At 47.0% G+C, this 15,515-nt stretch overlaps 1 protein-coding gene across 2 annotated transcripts; it reads left to right on the plus strand.

The window, feature by feature from the left end:
* Positions 1 to 530: 530 nt before the first annotated feature.
* Positions 531 to 5,992, plus strand: LOC109751975 (uncharacterized). 2 transcript variants are annotated; one of them, XM_073508358.1, is made up of 5 exons: positions 531 to 843; positions 2,373 to 2,478; positions 2,566 to 4,171; positions 4,355 to 4,570; positions 5,617 to 5,992. In XM_073508358.1, exons 2-5 carry the CDS (start codon positions 2,373 to 2,375, stop codon positions 5,753 to 5,755), a joined length of 2,067 nt encoding a protein of 688 aa, XP_073364459.1. In that variant the 5' UTR covers positions 531 to 843; the 3' UTR covers positions 5,756 to 5,992. The 2 variants fall into 2 exon arrangements, with proteins under 2 accessions (XP_073364459.1, XP_073364458.1); XM_073508357.1 differs by having other exon boundaries at positions 587 to 843; positions 2,373 to 4,171.
* The last annotated feature ends 9,523 nt before the right edge of the window (positions 5,993 to 15,515 follow it).

Consider the following 15,515-nt stretch of genomic DNA (forward strand, 5'->3'; position numbering starts at 1 on the left):
GTTCAAATCCTCTCGCAAGCCCAACTCCGACACCATCTTCTCCAGATTGTGGTCAACAACAAATGAACTAGCAGAGCCATCAGACACCATCTTCTTTTGCCCAGACTACGATCCGATTGCACCAGAGATAAGCATAACAAGAAACCCCACAATCCCTGCAACTACCAAGGCCGGGCAACAATACAAGATTGCCCCGATTGCAGCCCGAGAGAGTCAATGGAGGAGGGGGAGCTGAGGTACAAGGTGGTCTCAACGCCGGTAAAGAGTCGGCGAAAGCGGCCAGAACCCTAACTCGAGGGAAAACTACTTTGGAAAATTACCTTTTTTGTAGGGGACGGAGATTTTTTTTTTTAAAGATGACGAAGAATTAGCTAGTTTTTTTTTTGAGGGGAAGAAGAAGCTATAGTGTGGAGATAGTTGTGCACAAAATTAGTCTCCGGTCCAAGGGCTGGCTCGTCCTGGCCCAATATGACGCGGCGATGATGGGTCCAGACACCGGTTAGGTGGTGGTTACCGTCCTCAACAAACCCGCCCGCACCGGCTCCACACGTGGCCCGCGGGCCAGGTGGGCCCCGATCCTCGGTTCCCACGCCTTGCGCGAACCCGCGCGGGGGTGAGCGTACCCACACACGCTACTTACGCCCCACGAGCCCTCCATTTCGTACGGCCTCCCAAAAATCTCAATCCATTGCTTCTTCTTCCCTTCTCTCTCCAAGGGTGGAGGAGGGGGAGGAGGAGGAGGAGAGAGGAGAGAATTTTCTCTCACGGGCCGGGTTAAGGGGCATCGGAGCAAGGGAAGGACTCCCACCGCAGAAGTGGCTGCCTCCGTGGCGTCTTTCCTAGGTGAGGGTTCTGCTCTCGGTGGTTTCTCTCCCCAATTTACCCCTCATATTTGGGGCCGGAATTCTAGTTGGTGATGGGGGCGGGGAGTCTGGCTGCACAGATCGGTACACGACACCGCATTTCCCTTAGGGTTTGCTTCGATTTTTTTTCCCTCGCGCGATTGTCGTAATTCGGGGTTTGTGCGGGTAAATCCTAGGCCCAGATGCGGTTTTCACGGGGATCAGTCAATTTGAAATTGCGTTTGCCTTGGAACTGGGATCCAAGAGCCTAGATGCAGCAGTGGCTTCGATGCTGCTTGTTTTTGTATTACACGCCGAAATTAGTACGGGTTGTGCGGTCATAATTCCACGCGGTTAAGTTTCCGTTTTATGTGCTCGATCAACGTGAAAGCGTAATGCGGATCTGGACGAGGTATCAGGTTACAACTTGTCGATTTGGTCGTGGGCTTTGTTATTCGTTTCCTTGTAATATCGGTTTGTCACTTCAGCTAGTAGTAGTGTTTTAGGGGTGTGCCAGTAGAGGGCCAGGTGGCATTATTGCCTTGTAGTAAGAGCTGTATTAACATATTGCACTTGTTACGGTAAATGTTTGTTCAACAACTTAGGAACATGTTGTTGCTCTGAAGTGTCAAAACTGGTTATTTATTTTTATAAACGGTCCTTTTATTGTGTTAGGCCAGTTTGATGAACCATAAGTAGCAGCCCTGCCTTTCAAATATGGAAATTCAGTTTCGCCAGGGTCTAAGCGGTTGAGAATTGTTCGTGTAAATTATGTATATAAGTCGTCAGAAGAGAAATTTGAAATCTCTGGAAAGATTTCACTTCGTTTGTTTGGTTCTGATTAGCTAATAAATAGACTGACACAGTTCAGTATTACGAATGCCTTGTCCTTAAGAACTGTACTAAGAATGGGTCATGGTTGTTGCTATTGTTGCCACATCAGCTGAATTAGCAAAATTGCTCGAAATACAGTTGCCTCGCTGGATTGTGTTTGGAGCACTGGCAGTCTTTTACTGGATGTTTTACTTCGCTGTTGCAGTGTTGTCTTTTATGCTTCATGATGCACCCTCGCGAGCACACCGTCCTTCCATTTTATTGCATTTCCTGCTCCTGCAACTTGCAAATGCTGGACGTCTGCACAAACGGATTGCACTATTGTTTTTCCTTAAGAACAATTTTCTTTTTTGTTACACGTAATGCTGTGATTGTTTCAGTTCTTTAATTGTAAATGCCACATCACAAGTAAGTCCGTATTTTTTCTATCTTAGTGGATATGAATCTGAGGCTATCCTCTACAGAGATCAGGTGGGAAATCGGCGACTTTGCTGCTTTGATTTATCTTCTGCTGTTTGTTACCTTTTATGTGTGAAATTAAATGTTATCCTGTCATGCTAATTTAGGGTTTTATCAGTATCTCAACTGTATAAACTGGGCATGGTATGCCTTATCATCTATTCAGTTCTCTGTTATAAAATTCTCTCTTGTAATGTACTCTTACTATTCCATTTTTGCTGTTTATTCAACATTCAGATGGATTACATATCCCCTGAGAGAAGTCTGGATGGGACTTGTGGAGACCCTGGTCCTTTATTTGGAGATCAAGATGGTTGCTTGTTGGAGCACATGGATTATCATGGTGAAGGAATTACACAACCTGAATCCCCACCACTGAATGATGGACTTTTAGTTGACGCAGCCGATCAAATTTCATATTTGTCTGCAGATTCTGTACCCTATATGAATGATCAGATTATGTGCAATACAATGAAATCTGCTTCAACTAGTCCAGCATCTCCCCTGAAGCAAGACGAGGAACATCATGTGCATATAGAATCTGATATGCAAAACGATGCAGCTGAACGGAAAGTTCACCATAATGATGACTGTGAAGTACGTACCACTTCTCCGGGTTATGATGTGCATCAGAATACAGAAGTGGTTGAAGGTGTGCTTCCTCCAGAGCTTCATGAAAGCAGTGGTAATGATATATCAAACTTTCAACAAGAAACTACACATTCTGATGCCTATCTTGGCGACTCTATGTTAGCTGATAATAGCAGTAGGGATTATCAATTTAGCAATAGCGGTGATGATGATGATGAAATTCCAAACTCTTCTGCGCCTCAGATGGGAAATAAGGACAACAGAAAGTTACATGAGACTTTCCACAATGAAGTGAATGGGACAGAGGATGATCAAATGAATGGTGGGAATTCTAATCCTCATGATGAACATGACAATGAGAACTTCAACTCTGCAATTGCACCTTCCTATTTGGATGGGATGGAGCAGGAAGATCCTGGTACCGAGAATGGCATTTCTACGCCTGGCAATCAGTGGGATTCTCCACCTGAAAGGTCTGCAGGACTAGAGAAGGGCACACCATCACCAGCCAGGAGGGTCTCACTTTCAGTAGAAAGGTCACCTCATGCTCATTCATCTGAGAAACTGGACTCACCACATCATGCAAAAGAGGGTGATAATTTGGCTGACTCTCGAAGCCCACCAGCAAGACATCGGTCCCAATCTCCTGGATCTCCTGAAAACCATGACACCAACCGTAGAAGAGCTCCCTCACATGAGTTGTCTCCACATGCACGGGATAACTCTCCAGAAAGAAAAGCACAATATCGGCGTGGAGATGGGTCGCCGCGCCGAAGATCTACATCCCCTGGAAGAAGAGATGGGTCACCGCAGCGAAGATCAGCTTCCCCTAAAAGAAGAGATGGGTCACCGCGACGAAGATCAGCTTCGCCTAGAAGAAGACATGGTTCACCACGCCGAAGATCTGCATCCCCTAAAAGAAGAGATGGGTCACCTCGCAGAAGATCTCCATCCCCCAAAAGAAGACATGGGTCACCACGACGAAGATCTCCATCCCCTAAAAGGAGGCATGGGTCACCACGGCGAAGATCTCCATCCCCTAAAAGGAGGCATGGGTCACCACGGCGAAGATCTCCATCTCCTAAAAGAAGAGCCTCGCCCAAGAGGAGGGGTTCACCAAGGAGGAGGGATTCCCCAACAAGGAGGGATTCCTCTCCAAGAAGGAGAGACTCACCAAGAAAGAGAGATTCCTCACCAAGGAGGAGGGATTCCCCAACAAGGAGGGATTCCTCTCCAAGAAGGAGAGACTCACCAAGAAAGAGAGATTCCTCTCCAAGGAGGAGGGAATCCCCAACAAGAAAGAGGGACTCCCCAACAAGGAAGAGAGATAGATCAAAATCAAGGTCACCATCAAGGAAAACTGATTCCTCTAGACATAAAAGGGAGCATGGTAGATCTCGATCAAGGTCTCCACACTCTAGGAATCACCATAGAAGATCTCCAAGGTGATTTTTTGGTGTACCACTGAGTAAACCTCCAACCTTCTTGTTATCTGAATTTGGATGAGCATGTTTTCTGACTCTGCAACTTTAAGTAGAAGATCTATGTTCTGTTACTTCTTTGTTTTACTTCTTTTATTTTTTTATAATGTTGTTGGTACTAATTATATATATATTTTTACATTGTAGAAGAAGGCATTCACCAAGGCACAGATCACCTCCAGCAAGGCATCATTCTCCTAAAAGATGTTGGTCACCACCTGCCAACAGGAAGACTGGATTGGGTAAGCCTGGGCGGAATCTGTTTGTTGCAGGTTTTAGCTATGCCACCACAGAGCGAGAGTTGGAGAAGAAATTTGCAAAGTTTGGACGTGTAACAAGGGTGCGGGTTGTCCGAGATAAACGGTAATCGCTTTCACATGCAGTTATTTGTACCTACTTGTTTCTTTGTTTGTGAATGGAGAGACACTGCGATACTCTTCAAGTCTGCTTGGTTTGCTAGAAATGTTAGCCTTGCCAAGTTTTGCCATGCCAATGGGTGCTACCAATGGAATTTGGTTTGGCTAACATTTCCAATGTGGTTTCTCTCACAGTTTGTTGGTTTGCTCTCAACTGGCCTTACCCCAAACATTGGCAAGCCAATTCATTGTAGCTTACCAAGCAGGCTCTTTTAGTTTATAATACAGTGTTTGTCATCACTTCCTCCATTGCGGCTCAAGTTTGCATTTTTTCTCCTTTTGAAATCATGGACAAGGCACACCTTGTCAGACTGATACACAACTCATAAACGGGCTGCATGATTTGTAAGGCCGTCTCATATTTTTAACACTTGATGGATTGCGTTTAAATATAGGGAGAGTACTTAGGATTCCATCTACTGTCGTTTGAAAATATAGGTTGTATTTTGTCTGCATGTGGATCAAGGAAACATCTAAGAAAAAGTACCCCTAATTATTTTTCTACTATATTCGAGGCATGCTATACATACACTTATATTTCAGCTTGCAAGAGCATAATTGGTAAATTTTGGTCTGGGAAGTCTGCTATGATTGAACTATAAGCAATCGATGGTGGTTGGATTTTAGCTGGTTTGCCCTTATACTAATTAATTAACCACGAGAAAGCTAGATTGACGGGGACTGACGGTGACTGTAGTTGTACTACGTTGCGATTGAACTAAAAAAGTCAATAATAGTTGGATATTAGATGGTTTCTCTTTTAATAATAGTTGAGATTGAGTTGATGATGAGGCTGGCAGAGAACGTACCTTGTACTACTATATGATAAGAGCTTTTTTTGGACATTTTATATACAAAATAACTCTGGTACACTTTGGTATACTGAAAAAACCAGGCAATATCATTCTACATTTGTACTCTGTTAAGTAGGTTTGCTAGATGTACACTTAAGTAGGTTTGCTAGATGTTAACCTAATTTGCAAATTTTCTTAGAACTGGAGATTCTCGAGGCTTTGGATTTTTATCCCTGGAGAAGGATGAGGACGCTGATGCAGCAATCCGAGCTTGCGACGAGACTGAGTGGAATGGTAGGATCATTCTTGTGGAGAAGTCCAAGGCACCTGCATGGTGAATCTTACACCCTAGAGCTCTGCAAACAATGCTCTGGGTGGGAGGGACCGACCAGTTTGCACAGCTTTTATCGTACCAACAGTATAACATAAACTATTAATTATCATTACATGTGGCAAAGTTTACTTGAACCAGCTCTCTATGCTGTACTAGGAGTAAGTAATAATGCACTTGCTATGGCTGCCTTGCTGACAATTATTGAAGAATAAGATTATATGCCAAACCTTAGCTTGTTTCAGGGCCCTGCTGCTCATTGCTTTTAATATCTGCAACCTCTACTACACATTCATGACATTCATCCTCTTCTTCCTCTGCATGGTGATCGAGTGTTTGGCTGGCAGTTCAGTTCATGGTGATGCATGGGCGAAATTCAGACTTGCGAGGCTGTGTTGGTCATTTTTAAGTTAGAACAATAATTTTATACGTTTGTATGTGTTCTGTGTTTTAGGTCGTGGATACTACTATATGTTGGATATGGCCCGATAACTTTTTTGCTGTCTTTTCTTTCTGTCTCTACTCATGAATCAGAAATATTTTATGCAAAAAAGAACGACATTCTGATCCTTCAAGCTCTCGCCCGTTTGTCTGTTGCCACTTGCCAACGCCTATTTATGGTAGGTGGACGCCAGGTTGTCATGCCGACTGGAGTAGTAGTGATTCTGGTCTGGTATTTAAGTTTGGTCACCACTCACCACCGCCAACGCCAACACCAGCATCCTGATGATACGTGCACAAACCCACTTTAGCTGGTTGATGGAGATTGGGTAGCGTTGATTTGACACGACGGTTCCATTCTTGGAGACTAACAATTTCTCCTTTTCTATCGTCATCGACACTTTCTTGATCAACGCATATAGCAGACACATAGCCAGCAGCAGCGCCTGTGTTCTGCTGACCTCTCGGCCCAAGGAAAATAGAAGCAGCCGCCGTCCCTTATGGTCTCTTCCACGAGCAACTGGGGCGCTATCAGCCGCCGCCACGTGTCGCGCTCTCTTCAGATTTTTTTAAATTTTTTTGCACGTGTTTTTTGCTTTTTAAACGGCTTTTTTTTTGAACTTTTGGTTTTCCATCGGCCTTAGCTTTTGGACAAAGTGCTTGTTTCTGCAACATGTCCGCTGTTTCAGAAATTAATTAGTGGGGGAGGTGACCGGGCCGCGTGCCGGGAGATCAATCGGACGGCTGCGCGCGCGTAGATCAAACGGCCATCGAGGTGGTGGACGTATCGTGCGGAGTGGCCGGTGGACGCGTAGCAGCGCCCAAAGAAAAAAGGGAGACCTCAATCTGAAAATATTTTACAAAATGGTCCTCTTTTGCATGACGCCCGCGGCTAGGGTGCCATGTTGGAGAGGATGACGCCCCGGGCTAGGGCGTCATGGTAGCGACATGTAGCATGACGCCCCGGTCTAGGGCGCCATGCCAGATAGCATGACGTCCTAGCCCGGGGCGTCATGCTATCTAGCATGGCGCCCTAACCCCGGGCGTCATGCAGAAGGGGCCATTTCGTGAAATATTTTCAGATTGGGGCCATTTTGTGTTAAAGTTTCAGATAAGTGCCATTTTTGTCCATTTTCACATTGCCTCATGCCTAAAACTAAATAAATTTAGATGAAACCATCATTTGCATTGCGCGCTGCTCAGAGCAACTCTAGCACACCCCGCAAAACGCCCCGACCCGTAAAATAACCGCAGGCACGAAAAATCCCGCCCGAACAGACCCCACGAACGTGGCCGGCCCGCAAAAAATTTATGGAGCGCGGCAAAAACTTGGCCCCAACCTGCGAATACACGGGTTTGCCCCCCGCCTCGCGGTGCCCTGCATATAGCGGGAGCGGTTGGTGTGGAGGACATTTCAACCCGCGCTTTTCCCCACCAACCACCTCCCCTCTCCCCCTCGCCGCGCCGCCGGGCCGCCGCCCAAGATTCCGGCGAAAGTAGCCGGCGGGAGCACGCCGAAAGGCCGCCACATGCACGAGGTTGCCCTCCGCCACCCCTCTTGCGTCGGCGGGCCGAAAAGTTGCGGATCTGCGGCCCTTCATCGCGGGCGGCCGGATTTGGCATTTCCGGTCGCCGGTGGCTGCGCCAAGCGATGGAGTGGTCGGGGAGCATCTCGCGCAGCCCCGGCAAGGTCGCATCGCCGCATGCAGGTACGGATTCGTCCTCCTGCCGCCGCCGACGGTTTGCGGGCATGGATCCGGCCGGCCGTCCACCGGGCTCGGCGCTCGCGCAGCGGCTCTGTGGCTCGCCGATGCCGCTCATACAGTGCGACGACTGCACGCGGACAATGCTGCGGCTAACCTCGGGCACGCCGAAGCACCCCGGATGGGTGTTCTTCAAATGCGAAAAACGACGGGGTACGTGCTGTTTTTGTTTTTTGTTTGACAGAAAGACTGTAAGGGAACCCCTTACAGTATAATTGGTGCAACAAACCCAAATTGCAAGTACCATGCCTTGAACCTGGGTGGGTGGGAAGGCATCAGCCCCTTCCCACCACTAGGCTATGCCTTAGTCTGCCGTGCTGTTTTTGTTCGGCTCATTTTGATAGCTCATTCTTTGGTTCAGTTGCGGTAGCTCATTTCGAACATGCTCATTCATGTGGGTAGGAAGATGCATGCTCATTTTGGGTTTGGGAAGGCGAATACATTGATTTATTGATAGAAAGAAACTTAATAGACGTTCGTGCACTCCTTAGGAGAATCGAAGGCAATGGTGCGGCTGCATGTGCAACTAGAGGGGAAACAACGTCTATTTCTTTCGAACCAAATATGAAGAAAGAAGAATGCAAAATCGAGAATTCACAGATCAACAATGAATGCATAGAGAAGATATTAGTCCAACTAGTGGGAGCAGTTATGGAAGTTGGAAATCTTCTAAAATGCATATTTGTGGTTCTTTTCTTTGGTCTTACTATTCTAACAAAGATTTGGTGATGTCTTATGTATCCAATGTCGTTGAAAAAGCAAAGAAATGCATTATGTTGGATCAAATTGAGGTGCAAGTTTAGATTTTTCGGGCTGGGAGGAGCGGCTCCAGACCGGACCCCGCAAAGCCGACCCATAAAAAAACATATTCCGCGAATATTATTTTTACGGGTCCGTTATACGGAGTCTGCATCTACAGCCGTCCATGCCGGCCTGCAAAGCCGTTTTTCAGCGAACTGCAAGCGCGTTTTAGGGGCCGGCGGGATGCGGGGTATGTTAGAGATGCTCTGAGTGTGCGCAGCAATAAATTTAGATGAAACCACCATGATGCTACGCACGTCGCACGTCAGTGAACAACTGGTCCAACTAAACTAAAGGCTCCTAGGCCTCGAACAACCCGACCTACTTTACTGGTTCTGTCACTGTCTCGCTGACTCGTTAGGTTAAAAATAGATGAAGCATTATTAGAGCCACGTGATATTATGATGTTAAGCAATCGTCGCAGAGTTGCCATGTGTCATCCGTCTGTGTCCTTTTGATCCATGCGGACAAACAAGGCGGTCCGAGGCACCGAAGCAAACGGACGTGGACTAATTTTTAGCCTAAATTTGGATTTGATTTACTCTTACGCGGACACTCAGCGGACGCCCGCGATGTTCTCCCCGTGTCTTCCCCTAACCCGCCCATCTGTGGCACACAGGCCATTCCCCCCTTCCAACCAGCACCACGCCCTCTTTGCCATCACCGCCGCCCACTTTCGTCCTCTGCGCCACCGCCCCACGTCCACCATCGTATCCACCAACGGCCCCATCTTTTAACGCATCCATCGCCATCCACTTTTGTTGTCATTGTGGCCGCCGCATCCACGGCTTGGTGCCTACTCCTCTGCCACCGTCGACATCCCACCGCTACTCGCAAGGTCGCAGCGGAAGGACACGGGGTTTGACAGCCCTGCTGCCTCCGTCTCCGTGGGCGGGCCAAGGAGGGCTCCATTCACCGGCCACGACTCGTCACCGCTCACCCCCGCCGTCGCCCGCAAGGTGTTCGGTTGTTTGACCTATTCGGCCGAGGCTCGTCCACGCCCGCCTCCGTCCAGTGAGGTATGGTTTCATCATGGTGGACATCTCGGATGAGGTTTTTTTTACAATAACTTCATATGTTCATCATCGTCCGACGATAATGATGATGTTGTGATAGCTACTATGGTCGGCAATGAGCACATCCTAAGTAGCGGCCAGCCGGCCAAGGTTTAGGAGATCAATCTTGGGCCATGTTTTGGGGTTGAATCGTAATAGAGCGTGCGGCCATTGCCCACTCTACAAAGATTATTTCCAGCTCAATGATCCACTTCCCTTCCAAGCTTTTCTAACGACGCTTCCGAATGGCGAGACATGTACTCAACCGTATTCTGGAGGGAGTGGTGTAGTATGATGATTGCTTCAAATGCAAGTATGATACCCTTGGAATGGTTGGCTTCTCCTCTTATCAGAAATGTACTGCATATATTAATTTCTGGTTATCTTGTGGATGAGTATGTCCGCATGAATGAGTCTGCATCCCTTGCGTCATTGTAATTGTTTTGCAAAGTTGTGGTTGCAGTGTTTGGTTCAGAGTACTTGAGAAAACCAAATGTTGCGGATACAACTCGGTTGTTGGCAATCTATGAATCGAGTGGCTTTCCAGGAATGCTTGGTAGCACAGATTATATGCACTAGGAGTGGAAGAATTATCCATTTGCTTGGCAGGGGCATGATGGAGATATGCCCTAGAGGCAAGTTATTATTTATCTCATGTTTGTGATTAAGGTTTATGATCTGCGCTATAATTACAAAGGATTTTTATTTTCATGCCCCTGGTTCCTTAGTTCTACTCAGTTTTGCCCCGCCACCTTAACGTTCCTAAATTTCCCGCCTCCTTTGGCTCCAGCCTCGCAAATGCCCAAACGAACCATTCCGTTGGGTCAAAGTCCATTGACCGTTACTTGGATGACGTCCTAACGAGTGGGACCTCAAAAGTGCGCCATCGACGTTGCATCCCAGCCCATGGGCAGAGCCAGTGCCGCAAGTGTGCGTATCTGCTTAAGAGCCTCGGTGGGTGTTTTATGTAATTGGGTCGGCCTGTTCAACCTGCGTGAACAGTGTCAAATATCTTTTTCCACTTGTAGTCAATTTTAGAAATTCATAGAACATGAATTTCATATCCAGTTGAGTTGATTCAAGTTCCTAAATTCATCATATGTGCAGGCCTATTTAATAGCCAGTTTTCGTAATTATACATGAAGCTTTTCTATGTATTTTTTTATTTAAATCTGTATTTATATAGGACTTCATTAGAAATTCCTAATCCATTTCCTGTTGGTCCAACTCCAGTACGAAAATTTCTATAAATCCTTATTTGACCTCATTAATTTAATAAAATTTGCCTCACGATTTTTGGATAATTGTATTAAAAAACAACGCTAAAAAGTTAGCTTCCAAAAGAGGTAGTTTCCAAATTTTGTTACAATAAAAATCATTTTTCAACTGCCAACGGAGGGTTTTTTGTTTGGAGCGAGTGGCACAATAAGATGCAAAAATTTACTTTTGCAATTTTTGTCATATTTCTAGTACTTGCTTCGCAGAAAACCCTATAAAATAGTGAAGGATTTGGCAATAAAATACAATACACTTGTAGTTTAAATTTGAATAACTTTATGTAAATCTCTAGAAATAGTGAAGGATTTGGCACAAGTTCAAATTTGGCCATCTACTGGGCTGACCACGTGTGTAGCTTGTTCTTTTCCTTTCTATTTTTTTTCTTCTATTTTCTAATATTCGTTGCAACATTTAAATTTAATTTCTAGTTCAAATGAGCGCCAAATGTTCTTAATTTTTTTCGGCTTCTTCTTTTTAAAATCTTCCAATGTAAACCTGGGAATAGTTTGAGCTGAAACCGTTGTTTTCATGTTTGGCTGGTTTGGTTTGGTTGAAACGGACTCAACTCCTAGTTTGGTGTGGGATCTTAGTGGATTGGTTTGGTTTGACCAAAACAAATCAATCTCAAACCCTTTTTGTTCAAGACAAAAGTGGAGACGCTAGAGCAGCCGCTATCCTAATGTTTGCAATGGCCAACACTAATCTCAGTCACATGAACGACTACTTGCAAGCAATAGACAATCACACTAATATAAAATTCAAGTTCACACACATAACATAGATAGATATCCCTTGATATTTTTCCTTAATATATAGGAACACACATTACATAGATAGATACTAATATTAGGGCTTACTAGTAGCGCCCTTACAAATAACTTAGCCCTACATTGGGCTACACTTAACATGGCCTGCCCCCTCCACCACCAAGTTCACTTCTCGTCCTCGGTGTTGTAGGGGAGAGTGTGCATGCCGTTGGCGGTGGGGAAGATGTGGTCGAAGTTGGTGCATATGTTTTAGGTGGTCAAGGCAATGAACTCGACCCACACCAGAAGACTTTGCCGAGGAGGAAGTAGGCGTCGAAGCGGTTGGTGAAGCAAGCAGTGAGGCCAATCACAAGGTCTCTGTTGGCACGAACCTCTTCCACACGGGACATCACTGGAGAGCTGCATGGGAGGTGGCGGTAGCTGACAGCGAGGAAGAAGTTCGCCACCTCCGTCGGGCCCCTCCACCTTGAGATGGCCCACACACGTAGGCTGTCCTCCACGACGACCCAGGTGGGGTACCGCATCTCCGGCATGGTGGCCGGCAGACGGTAGGTTGGGTCATAGTACTACATCTTGTCTTGGGCGGGATCTGGCTTTTGCTTCGGCTTTTGGTGAAGAAGGGGGCGCAGATGGATGTGAGATCAAGTTGAGAGGAAGATGTAGACGAGAGGTGTTTAAATAGCCGCGGTGCGATGCACCCATTTGAATGCGCTCATCGGAGCACTGCCTCCGCTAATAATGGCAGTAATAGCCCACCGGAGCCCTATGTGTTTTTCACACTGAATCGAGGTGTGTCAATCGGTAAAGTTGCATCCCGTTTTCTGAATCGAGGCTGCACTAATTGCCCTAATGCGACGAAGCTGCGTCGGGTGGCTGCACGCGCATGCATGGCAATAGGTGTTTTTGCGCATGCATGGCAGGCTAAGACGGTGGCCTTTCTATGATGGCCCATCGGTCCGACGAGCGTCCCCCCGAATGAATGCGTTTCAAAAAAAAGGTGTCCATCTCGCGGCCCTAGGCCATTGTCTCTTGTCCCTGTTCTGCTGCTGCCAGGTGGGCCACTGATATGTCTCCAACGTATCTATAATTTATGAAGTATTCATGCCGTTAAATTATCATTCTTGAATGTTTTACAGTCATTTTATAGCAACTTTACATCATTTTTTGGGACTAACCTATTGACATAGTGCTCAGTGCCAGTTGATGTTTTTTGCTTGTTTTTTACATCGCAGAAAATCAATACCAAACGGAGTCCAAACGCAGCGAAACTTTTTGGAGATTTTTTATGGACTAGAAGACACCCGGTGGGACAAAGAAGTACCAGAGGGGTGCTCTGAGGAGAGCACAACCCACCAGGGCGCGCCTGGGGCCCAGGCGCGCCAGGTGGGTTGTGCCCACCTCGGTGGCCTCCCGCACCGCCTCTTCGCCCTATAAATTCCCAAATATTCCAAAAACCCTCGGGAGAACCCTAGATCAGAAGTTACGCCACCGCAAGCCTCTGTAGCCACGAAAAACCAATCTAGACCCCGTCCTGGCACTCCGTCGGAGGGGGAAATCATCACCGGTGGCCATCTTCATCATCCCTATGGCCACCATGATGAGGAGGGAGTAGTCCACCCTCGGGGTTGAGGGTTTGTACCAGTAGCTATGTTTAATCTCTCTCTCTCTCTCTCTCTCTCTCTCGTGTTCTTGAGATGTCACGATCTTGATGTATCGCGGGCTTTGTTAATATAGTCAGATCATATGGTGTTTTCCCCTCTCTATCTTGTTGTGAATTGAGTTTTCCCTTTGAGATTTTGTTTTATCGAATTGAATACTTTTATGAATTTGGGAGCACTTGATGTATGTCTTGCTATGAATACCCGTGGTGACAATGGGGTATTATTTTGATTCACTTGATATATGTTTTGGCACTCAACTCGCGGATTCCCGGGGTGACATTGGGGTAATCTACACATAGGGGTTGATGCACGTTCTTGTCTTTGTTTCTCCGGTAGAAATCTTGGGGCACTCTTTGAGGTTCTCTGTGTTGGATTGAGTATTATGAATCTGAAATTATTTGGTGTTATTTTAGTACGAACTCTTGGATGGATCAATCGGAAAGAATAGCTTTGAGGTGGTTTCGTACCCTACAAACGATTTCTTCTTATGTTCTCCGCTAGATAGGAACTTTGGAGTGATTCTTCATCGCATGTTGAGGGATGGTTACATGATCCAATTATATTAACATTGTTGGGAGACTAGCGAAAGTATGGACCCTAGGCCTTATTTTCAAGCATTGCAATACCGTTTGTGCTCCGTTTTATCAATTGCTACCTTGCTGTTTTTTATTGTTCTTATTACAAAAATCAATATCTACTATCCATATTACACTTGTATCACCATCTCTTCGCCGAATTAGTGCACCTATACAAATTACCATTGTATTTGGTGTGTTGGGGACACAAGAGACTTTTTATTATTTGGTTGCAGGGTTGTTTGAGAGAGACTATCTTCATCCTACGCCTCCCACGGATTGATAAACCTTAGGTCATCCACTTGAGGGGAAATTGCTACTGTCCTACAAAACTCCGCGCTTGGAGGCTCAACACGTGTCTACAAGAATAAAGTTGCATAGTAGACATCAGCCACTCACGTCCGCTCCTTGTCCACGCCAAGCAGCCACGGAACACCTGCCCTCATCCAGCCAATTAGGTCTCTGCTCGCGGATCGACCATGGCAAACCCTAGTGCCTGATCCAAACCGTCCCCAAAAAGCGATCCAACGGCCCTGATCGTGCGGGTTTTTGAGAGGGTGTCGGGGAAACGACACCTATGGGATCCCAGGGGATCCCTTCTACGGTTGGCGGGGCGTGGAGCTGCGCAAGGAGCAGGTCCACCGATCAACATGAGGGGATTTTTACCCAGGTTCGGCCCGCAAACGATGCGTAAAACCCTAGTCCTGCTTTTGTGTATATTTGGTGTTCTTGAGCTCTTGAACTAGCTGAGGTGCATGCCCATTCCAAAAAGGTCTGAATCCTTCCACAGTACGCCTCGGGCCTCCTTTTATATGTCAAAGGGGTCGCCACAATGGCACACAGGAGGTGGAAAGTATCTACACTGTACAAGTTTATCGCCTGACACCATAGGACAAACGCATTTAATGCGCTGCCTACGTGCCCTCTTGCTTTATCGGGGGCGGCAACAGAGCTCGTCTCGTCCGTCACTGCCTCGCCCTGCTTCGACGCGCGTCCAAGCTGACGAGGCATGCAGCGCCACGCTGGCTGGCTGGCTGCTGTGCTGGTGCGGTGACAGGGTCTTCACGAAGATCTGCATGCCACCACGCAGGTGCTTTGACTAGTTGGCCTAGAAGCTGCATGCCGGCACGCAGGCGCTTGCTTAGTTGGCCTAGAAGCTGCATGCTGCCATGCAGGCGCTTGCCTAGTTGGCGGGCTGGTTGCCGCGTCGGAACGGCCATGGGGCAGCGAAATGTTGTTGGGTGCGGGCCTAGTCACGGTCCCGTAGATGTCCCCGGCAAGGGTCTTGCCGGGGTCTCGCAGGCATGCCCGGCAAGGATCTTGCCGGGGGTCTTCGGCCGTCCCCCGCAAGGATCTTGCCGGGGGTCTTCATCTTCTGGTTCTTAGCTAGACCCGCAGGCCTTTGGTCTTCACAAAGATCTGCATG

The sequence above is a fragment of the Aegilops tauschii genome, chromosome 2, assembly GCF_002575655.3.
Source record: "Aegilops tauschii subsp. strangulata cultivar AL8/78 chromosome 2, Aet v6.0, whole genome shotgun sequence".
In the NCBI taxonomy this organism is placed as follows: domain Eukaryota; kingdom Viridiplantae; phylum Streptophyta; class Magnoliopsida; order Poales; family Poaceae; genus Aegilops; species Aegilops tauschii.

What these genes read in the sequence shown, in the direction of transcription:
- LOC109751975 (XM_073508357.1), top strand. Translation starts at nt 2,373, where the DNA reads ATGGATTACATATCCCCTGAGAGAAGTCTGGATGGGACTTGTGGAGAC. An exon ending in CACCATAGAAGATCTCCAAG is followed by an intron (nt 4,172 to 4,354) that starts GTGATTTTTTGG and finishes TTTACATTGTAG; the next exon opens with AAGAAGGCATTCACCAAGGC. An exon ending in CGGGTTGTCCGAGATAAACG is followed by an intron (nt 4,571 to 5,616) that starts GTAATCGCTTTC and finishes AAATTTTCTTAG; the next exon opens with AACTGGAGATTCTCGAGGCT.